Source organism: Filicampus tigris, chromosome 5, assembly GCF_054856515.1.
Source record: "Filicampus tigris isolate MCC_2025a chromosome 5, RoL_Ftig_1.0, whole genome shotgun sequence".
In the NCBI taxonomy this organism is placed as follows: Eukaryota; Metazoa; Chordata; class Actinopteri; order Syngnathiformes; family Syngnathidae; genus Filicampus; species Filicampus tigris.
Genome location: NC_141221.1, coordinates 11,797,766 through 11,825,580, shown reverse-complemented (window position 1 = coordinate 11,825,580; position 27,815 = coordinate 11,797,766). Strand labels below are relative to the sequence as shown.

Here is a 27,815-nt window from a genome sequence, read left to right as displayed (position 1 = left end):
CACACTTCCATGTAAACAGCAGCAAAATATTAAACATATTTTTAACAAAAAAATAAATAAGAGCAGGTGCACTAGTCCCTCGAGTCATTACATAAAATAGAAGAAAAAAACCTCTAAAGCAGCATCAGAGTTATAAATAAATATTAAAAAATTAAAAAGCAGGTGTACTGGCGCCTGAGTTGTTTACAAAATATAACATTAAGATAAAAAACCTTTGTGAAACTGCAGCAAAGTTGTAAACAAATTAGAAAAAAATATTGAAAATTAAAGAGCAGGTCCAATAGTCCCCTGAGTTGTTCACAAAATTATAACAATAACTAAAACTGTCTGTAAAACATATTGCATCCGTGATTTGTCGGTGCTGTTTGGACTTATTATCATAAGGAGTTATGCTGGCGAAGGCGTCTGTAATTGTTTTTTGAGTAGATGAAGTTTCACCTCATGTCCCACTTCTTAGTTTGAACTGCTCATACAGGGGCTTGTGACGGCGATTGCGGCAACAACGGTGAGGCACTGTTGGCAAAGGATGTTTTGTTGTTCTGAATCTTCCTTTTTATAGCCGAAATACTTTCATATTTTGGATGCTGACTTTCTTTTGGGGACTAAATCCACTGCCGCTGTTGTCTCCGCCATGTCGTCTGTTAGTGTTTTAAGAGCAAACAGCAGTGGCTGTGAGTGGAGGGGGAGGGGCCGGTGACTGATTGGCAGGAGGGAGGGGGTGAGCGAGAGAAGCTGTGTAAGAGCACGGAGTAGCTTGCTGCTTTTATGAAGCATAAACATATTTGCATATACACATATAAATATACATATATACGTATACATATATACTTATATATATACATATACATATGTATATGTATATATATATATATATATATATATATATATATATATATATATATATATATATATATATGTTTATATATATATATATATATATATATATATGTGTATATATATATATATATGTGTGTATATATATATATATATATATATATATATATATATATATATATATATATATATATATATATGTGTATATATATATATATGTGTATATATGTATATACATATAAACCGCCTTGCCTTACTACATACACACACCCTCTACTCACACTTTGGCTAAAGTAGAGGTTGAGTCCTTCAGCCGTTCATGGTAGTGCTCCAATCGTTGGAGTACGTAAATGCAAGTGGCCAACAGAGCAGGCAGGTTCCTCAGTGGTAAAGAGGATGGGACTTCCAGGGCTCTCTGCTCTAAACGGCCCAGCACAGCTAACGTTGCCCGGCTACATGCCTCCACAAAGCTTGATCGAACCTCCAGCAGAGAGCTGTCCCTGCAGGCAGCTGCCAGGGTTAGCAAGGTATCCAGCTCATTAACCACTGGAACACAAAACTGAGGAGGAAGAGAAAGCAAAGGCACAATTACACCAAAATGAACAGAACAATTCACAATAAACAAGAAAAACTAGGTGAATTTACAGTACAGAACTATCTTTGGGTCTTACTTGAAATCACTTTAAAAATCATGCAGCTTATTAACCCATGACACAACTACACTCAGGCTTCATTGCCTTGCTGAAGGACACAGGGAAGAGGTTGAAACTCCACCTCGCAGATGAAAGGATGTGACACTCCTCCTTCAGGCTAGCATTACAAAACACTTAAGTGCATGCAAACAAATGTGGAGAGACTGATTATTTAGCCCTTTTTCATTCAGGTTTATTGTTGAAATGGACCAAACACTCCTCAATAAAAAATCACGTTATGCCACCAAGGAAACATTTTACCTAACTACAATATGTAATACATGTATTGAGATGGATCAACTTAATATAAGAATGAATTGATCAATAATGTACATACATATGTAAAAAGTATCAGCTACAGTAAATAGGTTTTGTTACAGGAACAGGAAATGGAAGGAAAAAGGAAAAGATTGAAACAAAGTTCTTATGGTTGACACAATGCTATTCTTTTACCAGCAGGATTAGGGTGAAACAATTATGCTGCGGTATTAGCATTAGTTTGAATGTTGCAGTCCTGTGGCGCTAACTACCTATGCCAAATGACGACATATCGTCTTTTTTAAAAAAAAACAACTATTGTGCAGTACTCGTTTTTTTATTGCAGGAGTTTAAATATTACCTAATGTGGTTCCTATTGCCTTTGGCAAGCAAATTCCAAAAAGCCACATCTTTTAAAAAGAAGTCAAAACAAGACAGTATGAATAGCTGCCTGTTCTAAAGAAGCCCAGAGTCGTGAGAGAAAAGCAAGTACCAATAAGAACCAACTTTGCTGCTTTGGAGAGTGTGTATGTGCCTGTTATCAGAAGCTAACGCACTCAGTTAATGGTAAGATGTGCTAAAACTGCAATTTTTACCAAATTCGATTTGGACATGCTATTGCTTTCGGTGTGGTTCGGCAGCTTGACTCAGGCGGAGCTTTGCCCAGCCGATCTGCCAGGTCATTGGCAGAGAAACTCTGTTTCTATCTATTATCTACAATAGATAGGTTTATATGTTTATGTTAAGTTTTTTAGTCATGTGTCTCGTGTTGTCATGTCTGCTTTTATTTTGTAGTAATTGTTAAGGTTAGGGTCTGTTTGTTTCTGGGCTTCCAATGTTATTTTTTCCCCCTCCGATTTATATTCTGTGATCTTTTGTTGCTTTGTTTGTTCCCAGCTTTGCTGAGATTCTTAGTTCTTCATTTTATTGTATTGTTTTTTTCCAGTTTTGCAGTGTTTTTTGTTGATACTTTAATGACCCTGTTGTCGACTACTCAATAAATCACTTTCCATTTTTTCAAACATGTGAATTGTGCTTTTGGGTCCTTTTTTATCCTTGTGAAAAGTACCATGAATTAGTTAGAATTATTCCAATACTGAAGGTCATTCGCATGAAAATAAGACTCTTAAGGTTTGAGACTAAATGTTTTCACATGAAAATAAGATTCTTAAGGTTTGAAACTTTAAATGTTTAACTATTGATTACTAAGCCATCATTTATTTGAACCACGTTTATGCATAGCAATATATAATATATACACAGTATATATGATTGCTACCGGGCTGGTCTCGGCTGCCTGTCTGTGTTTTTTAATGCAAATGCATGCATGTATAACCTTTGTGCTGAAAGGCTCTAATCTTTAAAACGTTGACCTACATGTAATTATGTTGTACAGGTCCTGGGCACAGGCACATTTTGACACTCATAAGCACTGAAAGCCACAAATACTGTCAGCACCTTAGAGGTGTGAATAAACACAACAGTCAGGGGCTGGACATAGAAATGTGAGCTGAATTCGAGTTAAATAGCCCAAAGACATGTAAAATATGGTAATAAAGGATATGAATTGGCTAAGGAACACAATGAGTGCCCTATTTTTATGAATTAGCGCAAAGCATATAGTCTAACTGTGCGCATTTGTTTAGTTTCCTTTCTTTTTGTATTTTTGTAGACGTGCACATTCAGAATTAGGTGTTTCGCCGTTGTGGGAGTGAACATAGTCGACTTGCTTCCCGGCCAATGGAGACGGCTTCTCTCATTCTCTTTCATTTCGGTGCAGGAGAGGTGCACTGTCTGCATGGCAGAAGCTCAGCTCAGCAGTGTATTTGAAAGGGCAGGAAGTGAGGTTTTACAAACGTATAAGTACAAACTAATTTATTCTACTTCACATATTATATTAATAATCAAACCTTTCATGCATAGTGGTCACTACAGTGGACAGCTATTTGAAAGTTGCTTTAGGCTATATTAATTAATCTACATTCAAAAAAAATATTTTTAACCCTTTCATGCATTAACTATGATTTAATGGTATTATTTAAAATATAAATATATTTTTTAGTTAAATTAATATAGGCGAAAGCAACTTTTAAATAGCTGTCCACTGTAGTGACCACTTTGCATGAAAGGGTTAATTATATTAATATTACAAACAGTTTACAGTGCACAGGGCATTGCATCCAATTGGTGACTGTGGAGTACAAAACTGCAACGTCCAGTGCTGACACACAGCTACCATTAGTAAGTGTGAAAATGCATTAGCAGCTCAGCATTTTGGAAATGGAAAAGTGTCAATAATGAGTAGAGGGTGGTGTGCTGAGGCAATTGGGGCAGTGGCTAAGCGTATCCCGTTTTGAGACATACCTTAGCTACCATGGTAGGAGTGTCTCTCTCTGGGTAGATGTTCAAGTTGTCATGAGTAACATTTATGTCACCATCATTGATTCTGCTGTGTCCACTTAATTTTTCCAGCAAGAGTGAGTAGTGACCCAAGGAATGGAGGGCTTCCTCCTGCTGAAGACTTTTGGTACAAACATCATCCAGCACCACTTTGACACAGTGAGCCATATGAGGAACTAGCCTGCTAAAGGCTGACCTCCAATCAAACTCCAGAACCTTCAAAACAGCAAAACAGACAAATCTTTCATCTTCCCATTTTGGAATAGCTGTAATAATTTAAGTATTTGTCGATTCTTACAAGGGTGAAAATAACTCACCTCTGATGTGTGAAATGCGGGTGCTGTGAATGTCTTGCTTAATACTGTGTCCATGTCTGACTCCTCTTTACCCTTTTTCAAGATGCCTGCATGAAAAAAAAAAAAAAAAAATATATATATATATATATATATATATACACACACACACACACACACCCACACGCACACACACACACTGTCCATATGATGCCAGGAACCCATTGTGGACCAAATGTCACACTTAACTCATTCACTGCCATTGACAAATTTATTTGTCTTTTCACAGTCCAGCCATTCAATCCTAGGAATGTATTTGTATTTTGTTCAAATTTGATCAAATGTTAGGTTAAAAGAGGGTCCGAAAAATATCTGGCAGTGAATGAGTTAAAGAAGGCTGTGTGGTGTCAGACTGTTGTACTGTATTACTAATGATATACCGCATGATCATTAAGACTTATTCCCATGATATAACATGAAAGCAACTGTATATTCTGTAATTTCCAATGTTCCGATGTTGACCCACTAGTCAAAATGAGACATGGTAACCAGAGAGTGTCAGTGAATAGCTCAAAGGAGGGGGCAAGTAACAGGTGGCAGAGGCTAATGGTGATGCCGCTACAAGTCTAATTTTCAGGGTTTAGAATCCAATTCAACCCAGATGGCATAAACTACAGTCTGGAAGGCGTAATTCCTGGAGGGGATATTATGTGGATGTGTGAGTGAGTATGTGTGGAGGGGTGACATGAGACAAGTGTACAAGATGTTGGGCTGGGTTGCAATTAAAAAAGCATGCACATCAAGGCCAGAGTATCCTAATCAGTAGGCGAAGAGTGAGACCCCAGGCGAGGCAATTTAGGCGAACACAAGTGTATGGAATGGAAGAAGGAGGAAGCAACCAGCACATCACTTTCTGACCTTTAAGCCCGTTTAATGAATTTCTGGTAATTAAGCCATTTGATTGCCTGGAATTAATGACTTGGATAACTGGCCTTTAAAGGCTGTTTACCTCTCAGTAAATTGAGCCTTTCTGCAAGTCTTGTTTTTATAAATGTAACCTTTATGGAAATTATGGCATGCACCAAAAAGCTCTCAGTGATGTCTATGCTCTGAGAGTTCAACTGAGAAAGGATAATAAAGGGAAAACTCCAAGCTAAAATAAAATAATTCGAGACAGCCGGAATGGCACTCAGTAGAGCGCAGACCTCTGCAAAGCCTGACGAATAATGCCTTCCTTCAAGTTTAATGTCAATAATAGGGAGAGTCAGTCATTTTAAACATATTCGGTTTTGAATAAAAAGAACAGAGTCTTATTGGGAATAATTCTAAATCACAGTCGATACTGTTCTACTCAAGTGCTGTAGGTGTGAATAACACTCATTCCAAACTAGTGGCAATAAGCCTAACAAATGAGGAAGATATTTTGGCAAGACTGCGTTGGAAAAAAATTGGGATTGACTATTTTATGAATAAATGATTTTTGTAACTGTAGGATTAACTTCTGAATAGCTCATTACGGTTATAAGCATCAAAATTAAACACATATTTACTTTGCATTATGCATATGTAAGGAAGCATACACATGCCACTTATCATGAATCGTATGTCACGTTACCTTTTACACAGGGAGCCTCCCCTGTACAATTAATGAAGGTCATGTTGGTGACCAACTCTTTGACATTGCTCTCGTAGGCCAGGAGTGTGCAGGCTAGCTGGGTTAAGGCCCTCAACTGGTGGGAGGTCAAACTGAAGCTTCTACTTTTTATGGGAACCTCCATTGGCGCTGTGGAGAGAATGAAAGTGTTTGTGGATGTTGAACTGACACAGATACAGAGAAGTTGAGAGCCGCGCTTAAGTTTACAGTTCAGTAAAGAATAAACAATTTCATGAAAGTAGGTTTCTGACATGCGCTCATCAGAAAACACCCACAACCCGCAGTCTTGCCTAGCACGACACCTCTTATAAATATCGACCCATTCATGTTTTCCCAATGCACCGCATAAACAAAGAGACAGTGAGAATATGCAAAATTTGGCACCCCCTACAAGTCACACATGCACATCCATCTCTCCTGGTACAAAACTTTTTTCCCCCTAACCCGGCAATGACCCCTTTGGCAAATATGGATTTCCCATTTTGGAGGCTGCCAAACACATCACCCGGGGGATGTTCCGCATTAAGCGGGAGAATGGGTGGTGGGGAGATGTGTTGCCATACTCCCAGACACATGCACAAATACTCTGTGTTTGCCTAAATGAGCTCCATTGCAAAGGCATCTGGGACTGAATGAGCTCAGCATTAGGCTTGACTCTCAAAGTGTTGTGATGATTGAGAGGGGGGGGGGGGGGCGGAAGCCGATAACTGTAACATCATAGCCCCTGGATCCTAATGTAATTTAGCCATATTGTTAAACAAAATCTGACAATATGACAACACACTGTCCCCGGGGGATCGTCTCGTAATCACGTTTGAGGTTTGACCCGCTCATGATGTCTGCGTGATTATGAGATTATGTTTGTGAGGGTTTTGAGGGTTTGTTTGCACACTGTGTTTATGTTCATGTAAAACTGGTCATTTTGAATAACTTAATTTAGAGGGGACACTTTGGCACACATTTGCACATGTCACTCTTGGATTATAATTGCCATACTGGAACCAGACTGTGGCCACCTCGGAATATAGCCCGACCTCAAATTTGTTGGTGTTTGCAATTGTAAGCGGACGCATCTATTTATGTGCATGTGTGTGTGCAGGCATGTACGAAATCGGGCGTGAATACTGGAATGATTATTTAGTGCGCGGCCGCATTGGTGTGTGCAATTAAACTGCATGAGTCTACTGCTCAGCAACTCTTCTGTAATGGGGTCCGGTGGGACAATGTGCGCATGCTGCATGTGCACACGCGTGACCTGGCTGACACCCACGTGCTTGCTTTTGCCTCACCATCTCACACATTCATGCACGCAACACCAATCATGTCTATTTGCGAAGACACCAGCACATCACCTCGCAACTTCAGTGTAAACAACACAAAACGGATGAGGCGGGGACACGTTGCAGACCGAGCGACTGGATTCTGAGAAATGACTTCCCTATGCATGACCACTAATCAGAATGTAGCGTCCTTTTAACCACCACTTCATCCTATGCTGGTCATCACCTTATCTAGAGCGTCGTAGTTTAGTTCCCAGCATTCAAGTCCATTTAGCACCCTCCCTGAGCAGTGCACATAATACTCCACTTGGCCATGACCTTGATGTTTAACAGGGCCCCTTTCCCCACCTCTCCTCCAGCTGCCCATGCTGTATCAGTATTTATTGTTGTCTTCCCAGCCAAATAGCCCTATAGCCATAGCTGTCTAGTACACTGCCATCTAAACCTCATTATACCTTTGTCACAACAGTGAGGGCAAATGGAAGCTCTCAAAGCAGCTTGATGGAGAGGGTGTGCTTAAAAGCACCCAGGTGTGTCATACAGCATTGTGAGCAGCATGTCCCAGAGAGCGGAATGACACAGGGCACGAGCAGGCAGAAGGGTTCAGCCAAAGGTCAGTGTAGCAAGAATCAATGACGGACGGCTGTTGCTGAAAGCAGGCAAAAAAATATATGTTTAAATAAGAGAGCTCATCCATACCATGTGATGATGTTATTCCAGACGAAAATCAATGTTACTCCATATTGTCCTATATTTCACCACAGGAGCTGACATATAATAGTTCCGTATGTATAGGGGTGAGAGCGCGTGTTTGTGTGTGTGTGTGTGCGTGTGTGTGTGCGTGTGTCCGGTCTCAGTTTGTAGCTTTTAACAATGACAACAATGTAACACAAACACAACAAACAAACAAACAGAGCAGGTATTTTTGGCGAGCCATCAGTCTTCTACTCGTCTGCCTCTCCTGTGGGTTCCACCGCTAGCTCTATAGCACGCACACACACAACCACACGCATACTCACTCACATTCTCTATCATACACATAAACACACACACACAAACTGCTCTTGACTGGCAGGGAGCGCAGACAGAAGGGAGAGAGTGGGGGAGGTGGTGGGGAGAGGGAAACGGAAAGTGAGGGAAGGAGAGAAGCGGGGAAAAAGGGAATTCCCTTAGCAGTTGTTATTGATTCCGGTGTTTACGGGCGAATAGTTTAATGCCGTTTACAAAACAGAGCAGATGCAACCAGTGAGCAAAAAGGTAAACAATTGCTGTGTGGCGGGCTGCCAAATCCCCAGACTGATGTATTAAACTCACGATGAAGAGCATTTCCCCTTTGGCTGCACTTATTGCCACTTCATTTCCTCTTAGCTCACGACACACTCTCCTTCTTGGAGTCTCTCTCCTTCCTTGCATCTCTCTTTTCTCTCATACACACCCATTTATCTGAGGAGGGTGGGAAAGGAGGCCAGTATGCTTTTTGCCGTCTGGCTATTTTCTATCCTTCTCTGACCCAGGAGGCCCAGTTCTTCCTAACACAGCCATTAGTAAGGGAATTGCATGTGTCTGACATGGCCGAAAACCAATTATGAGACACTTTCTACCAAATGATATCCAAGTCTTTGGGGAATGGGCAATCATGCAATAATTTGGCCACTGATTTAATTTCTCTCCAGCATAGCATGTCACCCTCGCTTCCCCATTTTTGCTCTTTCTCCCATTCTGCCTTTTGGATGTGTAAATCGGACCACCGGGACTTTGGTCTGACCCCCTCTTACCTCACTGCCCACTAGCTTTTATATATCCAGCACATTGGGCAAATGGGCGTTTGATGCGTGCACTTTACAGGTGATTTCCACTGCATGTTTAGCCACAGTGTAGTTCAATGAGGTAGAAGAAGCTCAAAAGGCCAGTGAATTTTATCCCATCATGCACAATAAAAGGTCAAGGTGCATTACGTATCACATAAATTCCTTCCCAGGGACCAATTGTACTGCAACCGTGCAAAGGGTAAGCAGATGTATTGATATCACATATTAGATCGGAAAAAGATTGTTTCATTTGATTGATACAACAAAATGAAGTCCAACCTTCCAAGTCGAACACATAATTCAGAATTATTTGCCTGCCTATTTCTGAAAATGTGTTTGTGATAACCCGGTGTGCACTTGCACCCCCCCAATTTTACATAAGAGCACATCTTATCGAAATCATAACTGCCTGCTTCGCCCATGACATGAACAGCGGCTGGGCAAAGAGCCACAGAAACCTTCAAAGCCGTCATTATCTAAAACACTATCATGCAGAGGCTTGATCATGCAAAAACATCCATACACCCCACAGGTGCAACACCCTATACTCTGAGGTGCGTGCCAACAGGTAAGCAGATGTGATGTGAGAGGGGCAGGGGAGGGTATTTGTGTTTGACGATGTGGCCATGCTGATCTAGTTGCCACGGACAGGGTCCCTGGCAGCCTTTCTGGCGTAGAACATATTGGGAGACTAAAAGTGCCTACAATACCCATCTTTGGCTTTTCGCACCTTTGTTGTGCCCTGCTGAGGAGCCAATCCTGCGTAATCATATCACAGGGTGTCAAGCGGAGAACTGTGTGGGCCTTGGGTGCACCTGTGAGTCTGCGTGTGTGTGTGTGTGTGTGTGTGTGTGTGTGTGGGGGTGTGTGTGTGTGTGTGCGTGTGCGTGCGTGTGCACAGTGGATTGGCCCGCAAGGCCCTGTGGGTCCTCTTCGTCAGTTTCGGCCCACCGCTCTCTCAGACAGCCTTATTATAGGAGGCGTCCTGCTGTGATTCCCAAATATGGACGCTGACACACACACACACACACACACACAAGCACACAAACACAGCAACTCAAGCCCTAGTGGTCCGTCCTTGGGGCTCTGGCCACCTAGGCCACAGCAGGGAGCTACTTGTCCTTCACACAAGGGTATTGTTGCAATACTTGATAGCTATATTAAACTGTACAAAAACAAAAAGGTTGAAATGGTTTACAGTGACGGGAATAATGTTTGTGAATGACATTTACTTTTTTTTTTTATATCACGTGTCTGTCCTTCTTTCTCTTTGTGGTGTGATGGGATTGTCAATTTCACCTCCTACTCTACCTGACCCAGGCAACCTGCATGCAGAACGCAGAGTATGTGCACTGTCTGGCTACAATAGTGTTTCATTAAAAAGTTGTCTCGTGCCCTTGCTTGCATTATTTTCAAGTCTTGTGTGAACCAGATAGACCCTTTATCACAGCGTGCAGGCTGCTCTCGATAAGCTAGTCATTTTTGTCATTGCTCTCTCAATAGAAGGTAGCAGGAAAGTGCTATCCTTGAGTATTTTCAAAAGTAATGCACAAAAAGCCCATTGTGATCACATGGAGTGCAAACATAAACAGCAAAGATAATACAGATCCACACGGGTTGGGAAAGATATTTTTTTTGATTTCACTCAACTTATTGAAACCAGCCATGTCGTACTCCAACAGGATAGGCTCACACACGCGCGCACTCGCATGCTCAGGTATACATAGAAATTGCTCACAACCTTTTTCCTCACCCATAATTACATGGCGGGATGCAGTTGCACGTCCCCGGCTGACAGTGTGTATAAACTCAGGCAGAGATATGATCTAGTGAGGAGCTGCTCTTATTAAATATTAACAAACGCCATTCCCAAGTAGCCTCAATCCTCACAAGCACCTCCACTGCCAGGCAGCGAGTCAGCCGAGCTACCTCACGTCACTACACAACCTCTTTCCCCACTGAATAGGCTGCTGCGCTTTCACCAAGAAAGAGTTCAAAGAGCGACAGAGGGCGAGGCGAGAAGAGGAAGGCAGGGAGCATATGCTGGGGGTGAATGTGCTCGTTGTACATGCTCAGACTCAATTCATTTTTTTTTATCTATAGGGAGCTGCCAACATCGTCATATGGGGAAATTAGTGAAAGTGGAATTCAAATCAGCTCTATCATAATGGTGCTGCAAAGTGAACAGAATTTTAAAAGTTTGCCTTCACCCTAGTGGACTATTGTTCAAGAATAAATGAGATGTGTGCATGCAGAGAAGTTGCACAGAAAGTGTTTGATGTTTATGTAACCATGCCAGCATGCATACTGAAATGCCATTTGGAAATCGAATGCTATGTATTTTTTAAAATAGCTATACAATGATTCTCAATCAGGCAATTTTCCGAGTAGGATGTCATTCGCTCCAGGTATCAGTGACAAATAAAGACATTTTGTTTATCATTACTTTTCATTTGAAGGAACATCAATAATCACTTATGTGATTTACTTTTTTTCCCAGTTGTTAAATTATAGTGTTTTGGTGCTTCGTTATACCTTCATTATTTTATTCAGTAATACTATTTCTAATTCAAAGTACTACAATAAATGTGTACACTGTTTTTATAATAGTACAGCATGTATACCATTTTTAACAACTATGTTCTATACTGGTACTGCCTTCTTTAAAATTTCTATAATAGAGAAAGCCAGTCAAAAAAATTCCAAAAAATTTCCAAAGCCTAATAATAAATAAATATTACGACAATATTGCCTTACATTTTGTTTGAACAAAACAGAAAACAGAGGGGAAGTAAGCTTGATGCTTTAAATTTCCTCTTTAGATTCAATGCACACCTGAAAAATAGAGTAACTCCAGTCCACCAATTCTTGTTGAGGAAAATGTAGACACACTGAGACACTATGGCAACCCCTGATGGGAGAAGGCAAAACTCACAACAACGCTAAGTTCCACTGATGCACATTTATCGAGACGCTAACATCACCTGACTCCGGAACCATATTCCCTTTCACCTATGTCTATGTTGTATATTGCGCCAAATTTAGCTCTCTTTCCACATACTGTACTGTACTGTACTTCCTACTTTGAGCTTGACACCAGCCTTCTCAAGGCAGCCAATTAGTCAGGTTTGAATTTGTTACTCCCTTTTCTGATTGCCGCCAACTGGTGATATCAGCCCCGTTTTAGAGAAAATGTAACTAGGTAACAGTTAGCTCATGTAAGTAGACTTATTTGTCATAAATATAAATACTGAATATGGACATGTTTCCTTTTTCTACTCTCTACTATGAAAGGACATACGCAAACTCAGGGAAGTGTGCTAGTAAAAGTTAAAGCTTGAGCAGCCTGTCTTCACATCTGTCTAGGTACAATGTCAGCGCCTGCCTTTGAGGCAGCGGGGTTAAAAAGAGATGGCAGATCTTGCTGTTGAATGCTGTTAAATGGTTCAGTGGTTTGACAGTGGCTGATGCTACAGACAACGCTGCTCCCTTGGGAGCCTGCAGAGTCTCCTAGGCATGGCTCTTATCAAAATATACCTACCGCCTGCCTCCACCGCAGGAGCCGACAATAACGCAGCAGGGGAGGACAGTGAGATCTAAAGAGTCATTGGATGCTTATGAAAATAGAATCATTTTGTGTTACCCCAGCCATAATTGTCTTGACAATTATGGGCGTAGCATACAGTATAGACAGTAAAGTGTGAAAGTAGATTATGCATCGCTGTTCAAACTGTGGTTCAATAAGAGCCACGGGCATTTGGGTGGTGAACATGGGGGTTCTCAAGCTTTTTTTGGGGAAGGGAAAAGAAAGGGGAGGGTGATTACACAAAATGTAATCCCAGCTGTAGCCCTCAAAGCTGTGTTGCAGCTGATAGTTAAACACACGCACACACACAAACACCTCAACTGAGCACAAGCAAAACTGCACAACACAGGTCCCTCGTTCCCTTTGGAGCCGTGTTCTGCCTCCGGTGCTACATTTGACGGTTTGTTGAGCGGCACGTAGGTGTGTAGCCTTCGCTACGTTGCGTGATCAAACAGGCCGACTGACGCATGGCCAATTATCTTGGCTGCCTCCTCTCATCTCACGTTTAAGCAGAGGGGAAGGCGAAAACCAAAGAGAGAGGGAGAGACAGAGGGAAAAGGCGAGGCGAGGCTGCCGGCGTGTTTATCCAAGAATGGCAGATGTAAAGACGCTTTTCGCGCTGTTCCACAGGGAAACTGACATGTGCACAAATTGTGAAAAAGTAAACAATGGCTCACATGCTTTAGATTTTTTTTTTTTCAAGGCATAGCCTTACCGTCAGCAAGTCCTAAATAAGTCAATATGAAACAAACAAAGGGAATATGCAGGGGATTAAGTATCAAAAGTACACTTTTCTCTAGTCTCAGGCTATGACATCAGTGTCAATGCCATACATCACGCCGACATTCTGAATTTTCTTCCGCTCAAAAATCTAGGCAGAAAACTATTGCAGCAACTCTTTGTTCTCTTTCTGTAAGGCCATAACACTACTCTTTGGCCTTAATTTCTCATTTGTGTGCTCCTGAATGGAGTTGGCCTAAAGGAAGTGAAGTCGTGGCAAAGTGTCATGGTGTGACCTTGGATATGCTTCGCAGGCCTTACAATCATCTTCTCAGCCCTTTCCAGTTGAAGATTAAATGTGAATTAAAAGTGTTTCGAAGAAGTTTGAGTCGAAGGAGTCTTGACCCTAGAGGTGCACCACTCTCTTTTCTGGTAAAGGGAGTCAAATAGGAAGGAGGAAAGTAATTACGATGATAGTTAATGACAATCACTTTCAAGGATCTTGGCTCAGGGCCTCACAAGCGGAAGCTGGAATCTAATGGAACAAAATCCTTAAAAGTTGTCGATTGTAAAAGCTGTGTAGCACATCTAAAAAAAAAAACTCTAAACAGGAATTAATGAACAAAACAGTGTTAAAAGAGGAACAAAACCGTACTTACCAACTGTTGCTCGAGACTTGGATGAGTATCTTTTTATCTTGCTGCCGAGCATCGTGTTGTCCCGCAAGGCTGTCTCACATTCTCTCTCCATCAGGGAGGACAATTCACTAGCCACAGGGCGGAGGTAGGATGAATTTAGGAAGCCCAAGATGGCATGTGGCTCAACTACTCTCGGAAGGACGTGGAGGTCTTCTGTAAGGGCCTGGGTAAGAGCTGGGACCACCGTGCGGAAGGCTGCAGTCACCCTGTCAAAGCCGGTTACACCAGCTGGAAGGGAGGACATGGCGGAGTGCAGGCGAGCTAGCATGGCTTGGCCTCTTAGTCCCTGGATGGATGAAGCCAAACGACAACACTGTACACCACTATGTATATATACTTTAATATACTGGCATAGCATGTTCACAATGTGGCTTTTGGAAATCCAGCGATGATCCTCCATTTTACATGACATCACTGTTCACATCCATCTGGTCTGACTGAATATTATACAGTATTAATGACATATTACTTTTGTAAAGAACCACTTTGCACATTTATTCAAATTGATTGTCCTCCCCAGTGGCATGCAGAAGTAGACCTCAGGTGGTGCAGAAGCACCCTCTCTCCAAAAAGTGCCCTTTGGAAAGTTTGGGGTTTTTTGGTATTTTTTTTAAAACAGTTTGCTGAAGTCAATGTTGACCATCTTCTAGAAAAGCTGCACGATTAAATGCGTGAAAATAACGCCCCAATATGCACCCCCTGCGCACACACGCCCGACCTATGCCTCTCTCTCTTCCTTTGTCACGTGAACGCATCACAGCAGTGTAGCGACTGGATGACACGGTCGCGCTAGGGGACACAAGTGGGACACACACAGGCATCTCCCCCACACCTCCACTAGACAGCTCCAGAGTTTATAGAAGCGCTATAAATGACTGTATAGGCTGACTAAGTTGGTGGTGTGACTTTTGTTTGTTTTTAGAACTGTTGAAAAACCTGTTTTACAAATAAAAGTCAAATTGCATTCAACGTGTGTATAATGTTTTGGCGGGTTTTTCTGTTTATTTTTTTATTTTGTCATTTACACTTTTAGAAGGTATTCCATATGCGCAAAAGTGCTCTTATTTTTCCCGGAGCACTTTCCCCCAAAATGTCTGTGCACGCCCGCCACTGGTCCTCCCACAGCTCTGTGTTTCACCATTGTTGATGTACATTTAAAAACATATCACAGGTATTTTCAAGATCTATAGAGTGTTAGGCACACAAATGTTGATAAGACTCCAGTAAAGGTCACAAACAGTCCTTACCTGGTAATGAGTGAGCACTTCACACTCAGGGTACAAGAAGCACAGCTGCTGCAGGCAGTGGACTCGCCGAGTGATGGACAAGGAAGGTACTCCACGAGTTGCTGGGCTTTCGGTAGACAGCCTATCCAACAGATAGCAGCGGAGCTGAAGACGGACATCTTCCCATGCTAGCTGTATCTTAAATAATAAAAAAGAAAAGAATAACGTTTAGTCTGTAAATACTGTATGCTTGTATTCAATTTGCAAATCGTGCATTGTACTATCAACTAATGATAGTACAAGGAACTCTTACACAGTACACAGAAAATGTATTACCTCGGATGAAGAGTCATCTTTGACTGTATGTATCAAGGGAAAGGGAATGGCAAGGAGTTGATGATCAGCAAAAGACAAGGATGAAGATGGGGTACAAGGGAAGCAGATACCCCTCTGGGATGAGAGGTTGACCAAGAGCTGCAGTGTTGCATCCTCTCTTCCTTCCTCTTTTGACCTCAGGTAGTCTTGCTAAAACACAAAAAAACAAAAAAAAAATAGTTTGACACGTATGCCAAAAAAAAGTATGATCACAAAACCACAGCATGCACGTGCTCTGTACCAACATTATGTAAAGTTTTCATAACAGATGACAAAACCCCAACACTATTAGAGAACTTTCAAATTCCTTTCAGACTCTATATTTTTTATGTCTTTCTAGTGTGGTATGTACGCCAAAATACTCACACAAATGTGGGTGATTGGTTGCATTAAAAAAAAAAAGTAGTGATTATTATAATATAATATGTTTATCAAAAATGTAAAATTCTAAAGCATTCAATAACAGGCAAAATAGTCATCATCATAATTCTGAAAACTGCTCCCGTGTTCACTCAAAAGTAAATTTCATTTACACTTGGAAAGACTGATAACTCATTCCCTGCCAGAAATGTTGAGACCCTTTCTTACCCTAACGTTTGAAAAAAAGGAAAAAATATAAATAAATTCCTGGGATTGAATGGCTGGACTGTGAAAAGTACATTCGTCAATGGCAGTGAGTTAAAATTGAATATTTTGGGGGGAATACTTCAACGTAGTGTAATGATAATCTCGACCAATCAGTGTCAGTGTTATGATTACCAAGCAAATGAAGAAGGCCATGAGCTCCTGATGTCCTGTGCTGACATTGTTGAGCATTTTAAGATTGAACCATTGCAGGCACTGGGTCGGGCTGGGCGGACGTTCTCCTGGACGTGAGTCTCCCATTTTGGCCTGGAGTTCCACCAGATGCTGTTCAATACTAAGGGACACGAGCAAATTGCATAAATGGAACAGCCAGGACAGCTATTACAGACAGTAAATCAATCCATTATAGTAGAAAGACCACATATTCTACTAAACTTTACTGATAAGCTAGATATGCATTTGATGCACGTTGCTTTTATATTGCCAATAAATCTTTGTAACTGTCAACTTGCCAACAAGCGTGTGACTCTGAAGATTTATGGCTGGGTATCCAGAAAACAACTACCGGGAGATTCTTTCCGCACGAGCGTACACACACCAACCACTTCAAAGGAACCCAAACACATGGACACCATCTTAAACATGCAATATGAGGACCCACAGTCGGCATCACAGTTGGTCCTCACATGCTTCGTCTCTATCGTAAGAAGATAGAAGGCAGATGCAAGTGCACACAGAGATATATCAGAGTGAGAGTGTGTGTGCTCAGCAGCTGGCGTGAAGTGTCGTTACAGATCAGGCGACGGCTGAGGCACACTTCTTACCATCTCACGTAACGGCATTTTCCTTGGCAAACACGCACAAATGCCCGCACGCACATAAACAGGGAAAAAAACAGTGGAAACTTTACAGTCCTTAAATTTTAGAGTTTTTTTTTTTTTTTTTTTTTAGAATGTTCAGTTGGGACTGAAACATTCACAGTAAAGTAATTAAGACCGATTTATATGATGAAGACAATGAGATCCTTGATATAATATTTCTATTTTTTGGGGCTGTCGGAGTTAAAGCATTAACTATGTTGATCAATTAAAATTTTAGAACGCTTTAAAAAAAAAAAACTCAGTTAACTCTGTTTTATTTACTTCCTGTGGTAGCTGACCTCTGCTCACTTTGCAGCTTAGAGGAGGGTCACTGTTGCAAAGGCGGACTACTATGTAGTTTTACTTTTAAAAGTTGCTCGACGGCTCATTGGAGAAATCCAAAATATTTTGTGCACTTTGCAAATCCAAATTCAAATACCATATTACTTGTACATTTTGGTGTATCGTTCAACTGTGGTATTTTCCAGGAAAATAATCTTATTCAAGGATCAAAGAAAGTTATTAGAACAGTCTTCAAATCTAAATATACTTTTGTTTTTTTCCACATTAATTTCGCGATTTTACTCAAGTAAATATCGGTTCCAAACTTTGTAAAAAAATCCTAGCCGAAAAATACGATTACCCGTAATCGCAATCAATTATAGAAAATTTCACGATTAATTAGTTTGAAAAAAATTAATCGTTTGACAGCATTACTATTTTTATTACTAAGGGGGCAAATTTTGCAGTCAATGTCCTGGAGCAGATTAGTCACAGTGTTTTTTTTTTGTACTTCTTTCTTTGTTTTATATTCTGAATAATTAACACTAAAAGTCTAATAAATAAGGAGTATATGGTGATAATGTGATTCACTAAAAACATAAATCCTTTTAATGTACCTATGCGTATTCATGTGTGTGTCACTGTGTGGATCACGGTACAGGCTCATTTCCCCATCAGAGCGCTCATCCCCCAACTGTGGGTCTATAAACTGCCTCCTGCCTGCTCCTGGGCCATTAACACATCCAGATGTCTTACAATGGCAACACATTAAATAAGCGTTCAATCTGACACACTTTCATTTCAGAGGGGAAAATCGCATGGGGATAAAATGTTATAGACTGGTCCAAACGTCTGTGCTCTAGAATCAACACTGCCATTTTAACTACCTCTTCCTCCCTCTATGCCATCTTCAAAACAGGCCTGATTATGTGTCTCGTGTAAATAGCTGTTTGGAGCAACTTGGTGTTATCTTTTTTTATCACTATCCTATTTATTGCCAGGCATGTTTCAGTTTGTGAAAGTGCATTTTCTCTGAACATGAGCAAGCTATGGGTGCAAAGCCCCAGAATGGTTAGGTGGTTTAGGTTTTATTATTTCCATTTCAGCTAATAATGAAGGAATATTTTTTTTTCTTACAATAAGAAATCCCAATGTTAGGTGAAAATAAAAATGATGAACTGGATATGTTTCTGTCAGTTGCCTTGTTCTACAAAAAGCTGAGGAACAGAAGATGGTGTATGTTTATCATTCAGGTTCTGGGCTCCACACCAGAGCTTCAAACAGACAGCAGGTTTGAAATGGGCCTCCATCTGTAGTGCACTTTTCAGCCACTCACTGAAGTTCATTAAAAGCACAACACTTAAATGAAGTACAATTCCGATATGAGTTTTACAACAGAACTGAGGTCAGTTTTAACTGCCGGACGTCTAGCTTGTTAGTCTGGGATTCAGGGAGACGTTATATGATGAAATGAGTCAGAGACTTAAATTATATCCTAGGAATAAAGACTTTGTCATTGCGCAAACTACCGTCCAATGAAAGTCATACCTAAAATCTAAAATCCAATGATCTTGTACTTATTGCCATGTTGTTGTCAAGCAATACAACACGAGAAAAAGTATCAGTGTATGCTAAGCGGTAAAATAGTTTGTAATCGGGGTGGTATCCTTAAGAAGTACTGCTTTTATTTAATTGACAGTTGACTTTTACAGCTTGGTTATATACCTGTACTTTTTGGTCAACTGGAACGGGACCACTTTAAATTTTCAGTGAATACACCTAAATTGAATGACGTATAATATTCTACAGCTTTACTTTTATGCCACTATGACAATGCCACTGGCAACATCTAACTTGACATTCAATTAGTTTCATGCATTTATATAATGCATCTATCACGGTGGAAAAGTTTTCCATCCACCGCATTTTCAAGCCACGGCTACACTCTTTTCTAAACGTGTTCTCTTTCCTTCTTATAAACTTGCCCTTTCCTCATTTCTTCTCTTCACTTGCACCTTTCGATTACCCCTCCTTACAGACATGTGCTCAAAGTTATCTAGTCAACGTGGATGGGCTGTGTCAAGAAGTCCATCCAGCTCTCCACAATGTTGTGACCTTTGGCTTGCTGGTGTGAAAGCTACCTGCAGCCTAATCAACTTGGCAGGATTAGCTCTCATCCCACAACTTCCCCTGGCAGCAGCTCAGACTCTGGGCAAAGGCACATAAAGGGAAAGTGAGAAAGAGGAAGGTAAAATGGGGAGGGGGGGGGGTGAAAAAAAACAAAGTAGCTGCGGTAAATAAAAGCATTCAACTGTTCCGGCACGGATGACAATAACACGTGATGGCAAAGAAGTGGAAGCCGAATGTAACAAAAGACCCCGTGAGCAAGAGGAAAATTGATTCTTTTGGCCTCTTGACGAACACGTCCGTCGCCTCCTCGCACTCACGCTGCTTAAGAGCAATCTAATTGTTTTTTACATCGGCCTAGCTAGACAGTCACACCCCCCCACCTCCCCTGCCACCTTCCTTTAACCCCCCACCCCCCAACCTTCAACATCACTGCAATAGAAAGGCAGCAAGGAGGTCTTTTATTAGATATGATGGCACATTTCACAGCTCCCTGACTTACAGAAACTCAATCCCACGATTAGTCAGCGCTTTGACGTTATCTTAAGTTCCTTGTCAGAATTAATTTAGTGTGGGTGGGCTGCTGTGGGGCTGTCTGTCGCGCTCTGCTCCCCACTGCTTGCCTACAAGTGGTGGGAGGGGGTGGGCGGAGGCGGTCGGGGCAATAGGAAGATCCTTTTCAAATAAACCCCAACTGCAGTCACTGCCAAAAGAGCTAAATATCGCCTTCATCAAAGGACCCCATTCTGTAATGGGAATAGGAGCAACTGAGGTTGAATGAACACACTGAAAACAGATACAAGCCGGACCTGGCCTGGGCCCACTTAGTGCCCTCACCTCCCAGCCTTCACAAACTGATAAGGCTGATGTGGTCAACGAACACGCAGCGAAACCAAAATCTTCAGCTTGCACACAATTGCAAAAATACAAGCACCTGATACTTCCCAACACAGTGTTGCAATTTGAGAGTGGCAGGCAACCAGCCGGGGTCACTTATCTTGGCTGAATTCTCCTGGCCTGTGCTGAAATTTCATTAGGGGTCTGTCCCGGGTGGGTCATGCACAGCCACGAGCCACCCAAGGCCACAGTGCGCCACAGTCCCATCTGATGACAACTAATGGATTACAGCATTTCAATTTGAGGGAACCAGCTCTGTTGTCAGCCTATCTTAATCTCCTTCAATTAGGGAGCAGCTCTGGGGCAGATTTCGGATATTTGAGAACTTAGAGCGAGGCAGTCGCTAGCAATCAGGTTGGGGGCCTTCACATCGGCAAGCGAGCACCGTTTCCGCTTTCTCTCATATATCCTTTCCTCTCCTACGCTTCCGTAATTCATCGCAAGTACTGATAAGTCAATTAGGTGGCAGTAGATGTGTGTGGGTGGGTGGGGGGGGGGGGTCTTGCGTGTGGTTGCGGGCATGAAGCCCACCCAAGTTGGAGCAAAAAATGTTTGCCAGTTTAGTATGTGAAAGAGTCCAGCATGAAGCAAGCACACAGAACGCTATGCAGCTACAGCCTGACAGAGGTGCTGACCAGCGGACAACGATGGCGAGCGAAGGATTGCCTTATTTTTAGCCCCATTCTCCATTATCTAGATGCTTTGTTCTCATAATGGTTATCCCTTTCCCATCTGCAGGAACACAAAATAACCCTTTAATGCTTAGAAAGCAGAAAAATGGCCCGGCCTTCGGTAATAAGCCTTGAATTACCTACCCAAGGGTTTTCGTTTCAAGATGTGGAATCTTCAATTATTATGTTCCCATTTAGAAGGAGGAAGGAAAGAAAGAGAGAGGGAGGGTGAGAAAAAGGGAGACAGAGAGGAAGAGAGACAGCGAGAGACCCAGACATTAACGGTGCCAGAGTGAGCCTTTGTTCACTTGCTACATTTAGCCTGTCCTTCATCATCTGCCCTCACACCCACGACGCCTCAAACGATAAAAGAGCTGAAATATAGATTTCTCGTTTTCTTCTCCACACGTGTTGCTTTTTAGCAATCCATTTGTACCGTCATTGACAGACATTTCTATCTTTTCAGTCTGTAACATTCAATTCAAGCTTAATTATTTAAAGTGTATTTTCTTTCATCCCCTTGTATTTAATAGGAGTCAGTCACTGAATGCGTGAGTTTGTCACGGAACACAGTACTGTTGTTGGCTGTGTTCAAAGTGGGATTGCATAGTGTGTTTGGCGTGTGGACTTAGTTTTATGATAAATTGACTTTTCGGAGAAAGCAGGTGATCAAGGGATTTTTGCTCTGAGCAATTGTGCCAACTGAACTTGGAATCTTCTGAAGATGATATATATATATGTGTGTATATGTATATATATATATATATATATATATATATATATATATATATATATATATATATATATATATGCACATATATATACACATATATATATACATATATACATATATATATACTTTTATTTATATATCCTATATTGTGAGCTATCGTTGGTTGATTTTATGCACTTTTAATACGGTTCTTGTATTGGATGTGTTGTGGCCGGTGAAAATAATACACCGGATTGACCATTTCCCATACTTCCGGTGATGAATAGCTGTTTAGATGTGCCATTATTGTGAACAATTCAATACAATAGTGTCATTCTGTCAGCTAAAACCATTTTGGTGTTAAACAGCCTTGTATTTAGCTCCCAGAGAGATATTTGCTGTCTTGTAAGCATGAGATAATAATAAATCTTAACCACCAAAGCTGCACTATTCTTGTTTCCGGCCTTCTGGAATGCCAGTAAAGAAAAAGAGAAAAAAAAAAGACCATATGACCCGCTTACAAATCTTACAAGGACAACACATATAATGCTTTAGTGCTGTAATCAGTCTAACATCTTTTGGCTTAACAGGCAGACAAAGACACCTACTTCCCTGCAAAATATTCAGGTCTTTCATGAAGGCGAATAACAGGAGGAGATAACACTGTAATACATCGAAAGACACTAGTTTTATGCTTTCAAATGGTAGCAATTGAGAGTTATTTGTGAATTCACCAGCTCTTAAACTCAAAATTTGTAAACTGAAGCAAATCTGCCTCAAGTTTTCGTAGCCATAGACACGAATATTCCGGATGGCTTAATTGGGCAAGAGAGTTCTAGACTACTTTAAGCCATGAAAAAATGTAGTGCATCGGTTAAAAAGCGGACATGGAGCAGCACACGGAATTGAATTGCAGCAGAAACCGTTTATTCATTATATTCTTTTTAATGATGTTATTACTTGATGTTTCTATAAAGTACAATACAGTATTAGGGAGTGCTATTTTTCCTCATCAAAAAACAAAAATGTGTTTTTTGGGGGCTTAAATGAATTAATGGCATTTCCATTCCTTTCAAAGGGTAAATATGATTTGAGACATGAGTATTTTGGGCATGGTCAGTGAACGAATTACACTCATTTCTTAAGGCACCACCGTTCATTATTCAGATGATAAGATTTATTTAAATTTAGTAACTGACCTGTTGGCATTGAGTTTGAGTTTTTCTTCTGTGTCTTTGATGAGCTGCTCAAAGTCTAGCTCACTGGAGAGTGCAGGGACCACCAGCTCAACAAAGGCTTGGTCTTCGGGAAAATCTTCTGGCCACTCCATGCTGATCTGTAGAGAGAGATACATCATCAAAAATATGACATGCTCCAGTTCGCACAGACAGGTGCGAGGGGTGTCATGATTAAATCAACTATGTAGATTGACAAGCTTTGGAGTGTCGTATCATCGTGGCCGCCTGTCTAGAAGCAAACACTCACTCAAGTGGTTGGCAATCATAAGACACATCCGCTGACAATTGTCTTATTAGGGCTTGCAAAATCAATTGCACCTGAAACAACTGGAAGGTGATCACTGACAAAGCCAGTCTGCAGCCTCGGCCCTCACAAGGTCATTTGCACGGAGATGACCCCTGATTAGAATGCATTCATTCCCTCGAACCAATTCCACCGAACTGGCACTACAACAAGTTAACGCAGAGGAAAAATACACCACCCAAAATAATGAGATGCTCTTCAGTCGAACCTTTAAATAAACAGCCCATCTCTTTATGGCTGTGCCAGAGCTGAGAGGCCAAGAGCCCCCTCATCCCTGCGGTGCTTAACGTTCCTGCTAAAAGCCAATCCCCCACCTGTGTAGCATCACTGGGTCTCACATCAACATTGTCATTAAGCAGAGTCAAGTGGAAGGTAATGGAGAGTGTCTGTGTCAATTTGGCTTTCTCACACTACGCCTGCCGCTCGGTCCGTCGTCATGTGCTCTGATTTTAATAATCCCTGTCAAACGGCAAACAGCTCGCCGTACTGCGCGCCGCTTCCTCGCTGCTGCGCACACTCGATGCCACTCTCCCTGACAGGGCAGACAGGAAGCTCAACATTCATTTAGCCTGCACAAAGGGAGGCCTGTCCAAGTGGACAAATATTATTTCCCCCCACACTGACAGCACCACCAGTTAAGATTGTCCTTTATTATTTTGCCTTCTCTTCCTCTCTCTGTCATCATCATGCTCCATCTGCACCACCGCCTGAGAGGACGTCTGCAAGCAGCTACTGCTTAAGGGATGGATTAGGAAACTCAACACTGTAATGATAAAGCCTGAACCAGATAGTGAGTATATGTGTATATGTGAACAGCACACATACGACCGCACTTGTTGTCACACGTGACACAATGCCATGCATAGAATATGTTGTTTTGTTAGTGTATAGAGTAGCAAAATGACTAGATTACCAAACAGGGACACAGCTATGTGGTGGCCAGGTGTGGCCAAAGCCACCCCTTGTCACTCTCTGGTCACCCCCGGCCACCCTCACATAACTGTGATTTTCTCACATTTTCACATGAATTAGTCCGCTTAATAACCTGTCACAAGTTCTTTTATATGAACTTCATATTTACAGGTAATAGATAAATATACAATTGATCTGAATGCAAACTGTAAAATAATCTTAAGTAAAGAATGTTCAATTCTTACAGTCAATTTCAATCCAAATCATTACTTTCACACCATAGGACGCAAACAACTTGGCAGAGAAGTCATTGTTTATCATACCATCCATAGTCATGGTTTCATGAAATAAAATGCACACATATATCAATCTTGCACACACATTTATAATAGAAGCAGGAACAAATCCAAGTAAAAAACTGTGTTTAGAATTGTTAAAGATTAAGAGATTTTTGTGTCATTGTGCTTTTTAGATATGATTTGAAGGAATGATTCATTGATCGCAGTATGCAAAATCTAGTCAATTTAGAGGTTCGGTTGGAATGTCCCCTTCAACCTCGGCACAATGAACCAATAATTTTGAAAAACAGATGATGAGTTAGAAAAAAAAAAAGAGGTTTTTGTATCGGAAAAAATTGCCCTTTCGGGCAAGGTTTCTGTATAAGATCACCGATAGAAAATCTGGTCCGAAATAGCCATCAGATTGGAGTAAAACCGTTGAACTTGATTATTTCTCAGCATAACTTTCATTTCATCTGGTATTCAAGGAATCCCTTTTCCATTTTGGGGGGGATTCTATGTTTTGGACAAATTGTAGTATTCAGAGTATAACAAATTGAAATAAGTCTTTTTTCTTGGTGGAGGGGGGCATGCTTTTGTTATTCCAAGGACGGCTATTGTTATTCCATGGACAGCTACTGTATAGCACCCCTGGCGCCGCCCATGGGTAAGGGTTGTCAAGATCTTCCACAACTTGCCTTGCTTTGTGCTGGGGCATAGTCATGTGGAACAGAAGGAGTCCTTCTCCAAACTGTTCCCAGATATTTAGAAGCATAGAATTGTCCACAATGTCTTCGAACCAAACTCATCGGCCATGCATGAAATTGTGCACACTGCACGGCAGTTCAGTAGCATTTGGCTGTGTTGTGGCTAGTAATATAATTCAATTTCTGTTAATAAAAATAAAAAAACTTGTTCACAAAATAGGATAGGTTAAAAAGATAACATTGTTCTGTTTTGATTGACACTGTCAGAGGTATTAATTTAACACTTTCTATATTGTTTTTCAAGAGCTGCTGTATTGGAAAAATATTACAGTATGCACCTGTACCTAATGAAGTGCCGTGGTAGTGAAGACAACACACATTGTCTTATTAGTACAGCACACAAAACATGCAGCCGTCTTTCTTGGTATCATTAGCTCTTTACAAAGCAGATGTTGAAGGCACCCCAGTGCTGCTACTGGGACTGTTGAGGCAGACACTTGCCTACTTGACACATCAACTCAACAGCTATTAGAGCAAGCGCGTGCATGCCTTACACACAGATGCACACGCACACGCACACACCCACACTCACAGACACACACACACTAACGTCACTCTTTTCTGTGCCACAACCAGGCTAACGCACAGGCCCATTTGAAGGAACGAGTTTGTACTAAAATATTTAGCAGCATATTCCCCACTCCGCCACTTTTAAGCCACTTAGAGCATGTTGAGCCAATGTCAACATTAAGGTGGACCTAAAAGACCTATCAGGCCACATCATAAATTAAACAGGTGTATATTTGTACAATATATTTGTAAATCATCATTCAACTGTATTAAGCAACACTCCAGCGGCAGCCATTTGTAAACACAGTAGTGCACATCATTGTGTGAGGTTTATTGTGCTATACCAGCATGATGAAATGCATATGTACTAACAGGCCCATTTTCTTTACACTGCAGGAAAACATGTTTAGTAATCAAAATGTGAACATTTCAATGTGTGCACCATTAAAAGTTAATGTATTAAAAAAGTCAGAAAATCAGAAAAAGAGATTGATGGAACTTTTAGACACCCATCCATCCATTTTTAATACCACTTGTCCTTATATATTCGGTTGCTGATGAACTGTAGCCTACCCAATATGAATTTGGGCGAGAGGCAGGGCACATCCTGGATCTATCACCCGACAATCTCAGGGCACATACAAACAAACCAACATTCAGGTGTGAATTTCACACCTATTGACAATTGTAGTGTATTTGATTAACTAGCGTGCACTGTGATGCAGACGTGCTAATCACTATCCCGACGTGTATCATCTATAGGACCACATATAGCCACAAGAAAATTAAATATGGACAAAATATGTGCATTCGTACAAAATACGAGCTCTGAATAAATCTTATTTCTCATTATACATTTCTCAATACATGTACAAAATATCCATTAGTCAACAACAAAGCGACTGAAGTAAACAACTAAATAAGCCCTTCCTGTGATTTTTCTTTCCAGTGCAAAGGGTTGTCTTGAATAAAAATTACCATTCAATGACAGCACAAAAGTGCTGAACAGCAAACCAACATTAAGTGCAAGAACTCATTTTGGGCATCTTTTTCACAAAAATCAACTCATACAAACGGTCTCTGTCTTGCTTGTCAGTGAAAAGCCGCAAAGATTATTAGGACTACTACTCATGTTGTACTACAGAGCATTATAAGACAGATGCAAGTGCAACTAAGCCATGTCTGCCTGCCTTACCTGACTGACAATAATATCAACAAAACAATTTGTGTCAATTTGTATTTCTAAGTATTTTCGACTAATATATTTTGAAATTATGTTTGAAGGATTATAAAACATTTAATAACATTTTGTGTGATGGTTAGTAACACACGTGAGAGGGAAAGACCTTGGTTTGTAAGGTTTGACAGATCCTAGGTCGTTACTGTCACCCTCTTTGATAACTCAGGTTCATTCTTACCTTCCAAATGAAAACGTCCTTTAGGATCCCCTCTTGATGAAATATGAATCCCGACGGCAACATGCAAACTTCATCTCCAGTCAATTTTGCACAATGAGATGTGTGAAATTGTAAAAAATTACAGTCAATTATCACATGAAAATACTTAACGCCGACAACGTCACGCGACTGTGTTTAAAGATTTCCGCTAAACATTGCCGTTTTCAATCACGGCTCCAAATAATAGATTAAAGGTAAAAAACGATTCTCATTACAAATGTATCGGGAGATAAATTATTCTTGTTAATAATTGTGCATATTGTTCCATCAGTCGTTTTGCTATTTCAGACATCTTAGGCGTCCATGACAACAACCCGGAAATACTTGTCGGAAAACTTCCGCTCAACGGAACCGCTCATTTTGAAATTCAAAGGGGGATACGGCTTCAAAG

The 27,815-nt window shown here is 41.0% G+C and overlaps 1 protein-coding gene across 2 annotated transcripts in view; it reads right to left on the bottom strand.

Moving 5' to 3' along the window:
• kiaa0825 (KIAA0825 ortholog) overlaps positions 1-27,723 on the bottom strand; it is a 120,897-nt gene extending 93,174 nt beyond the window's left edge. Inside the window, exons 1-11 of one of the 2 annotated variants that reach the window (XM_086031409.1) lie at positions 27,386-27,723; positions 23,158-23,294; positions 16,584-16,743; positions 15,896-15,974; positions 15,786-15,808; positions 15,471-15,647; positions 14,185-14,509; positions 6,093-6,260; positions 4,502-4,587; positions 4,149-4,400; positions 1,116-1,393 (exon numbers count right to left, since the gene is read on the bottom strand). In XM_086031409.1, the coding sequence (XP_085887535.1) occupies positions 1,116-1,393; positions 4,149-4,400; positions 4,502-4,587; positions 6,093-6,260; positions 14,185-14,509; positions 15,471-15,647; positions 15,786-15,808; positions 15,896-15,974; positions 16,584-16,743; positions 23,158-23,294; positions 27,386-27,448 (1,748 nt within the window). In that variant the 5' untranslated portion in view covers positions 27,449-27,723. Of the gene's footprint in view, positions 1-1,115; positions 1,394-4,148; positions 4,401-4,501; positions 4,588-6,092; positions 6,261-14,184; positions 14,510-15,470; positions 15,648-15,785; positions 15,975-16,583; positions 16,744-23,157; positions 23,295-27,385 lie in introns of both variants that reach the window. The other variant, XM_086031408.1, reaches the window with a different exon arrangement.
• Positions 27,724-27,815: the final 92 nt, after the last annotated feature.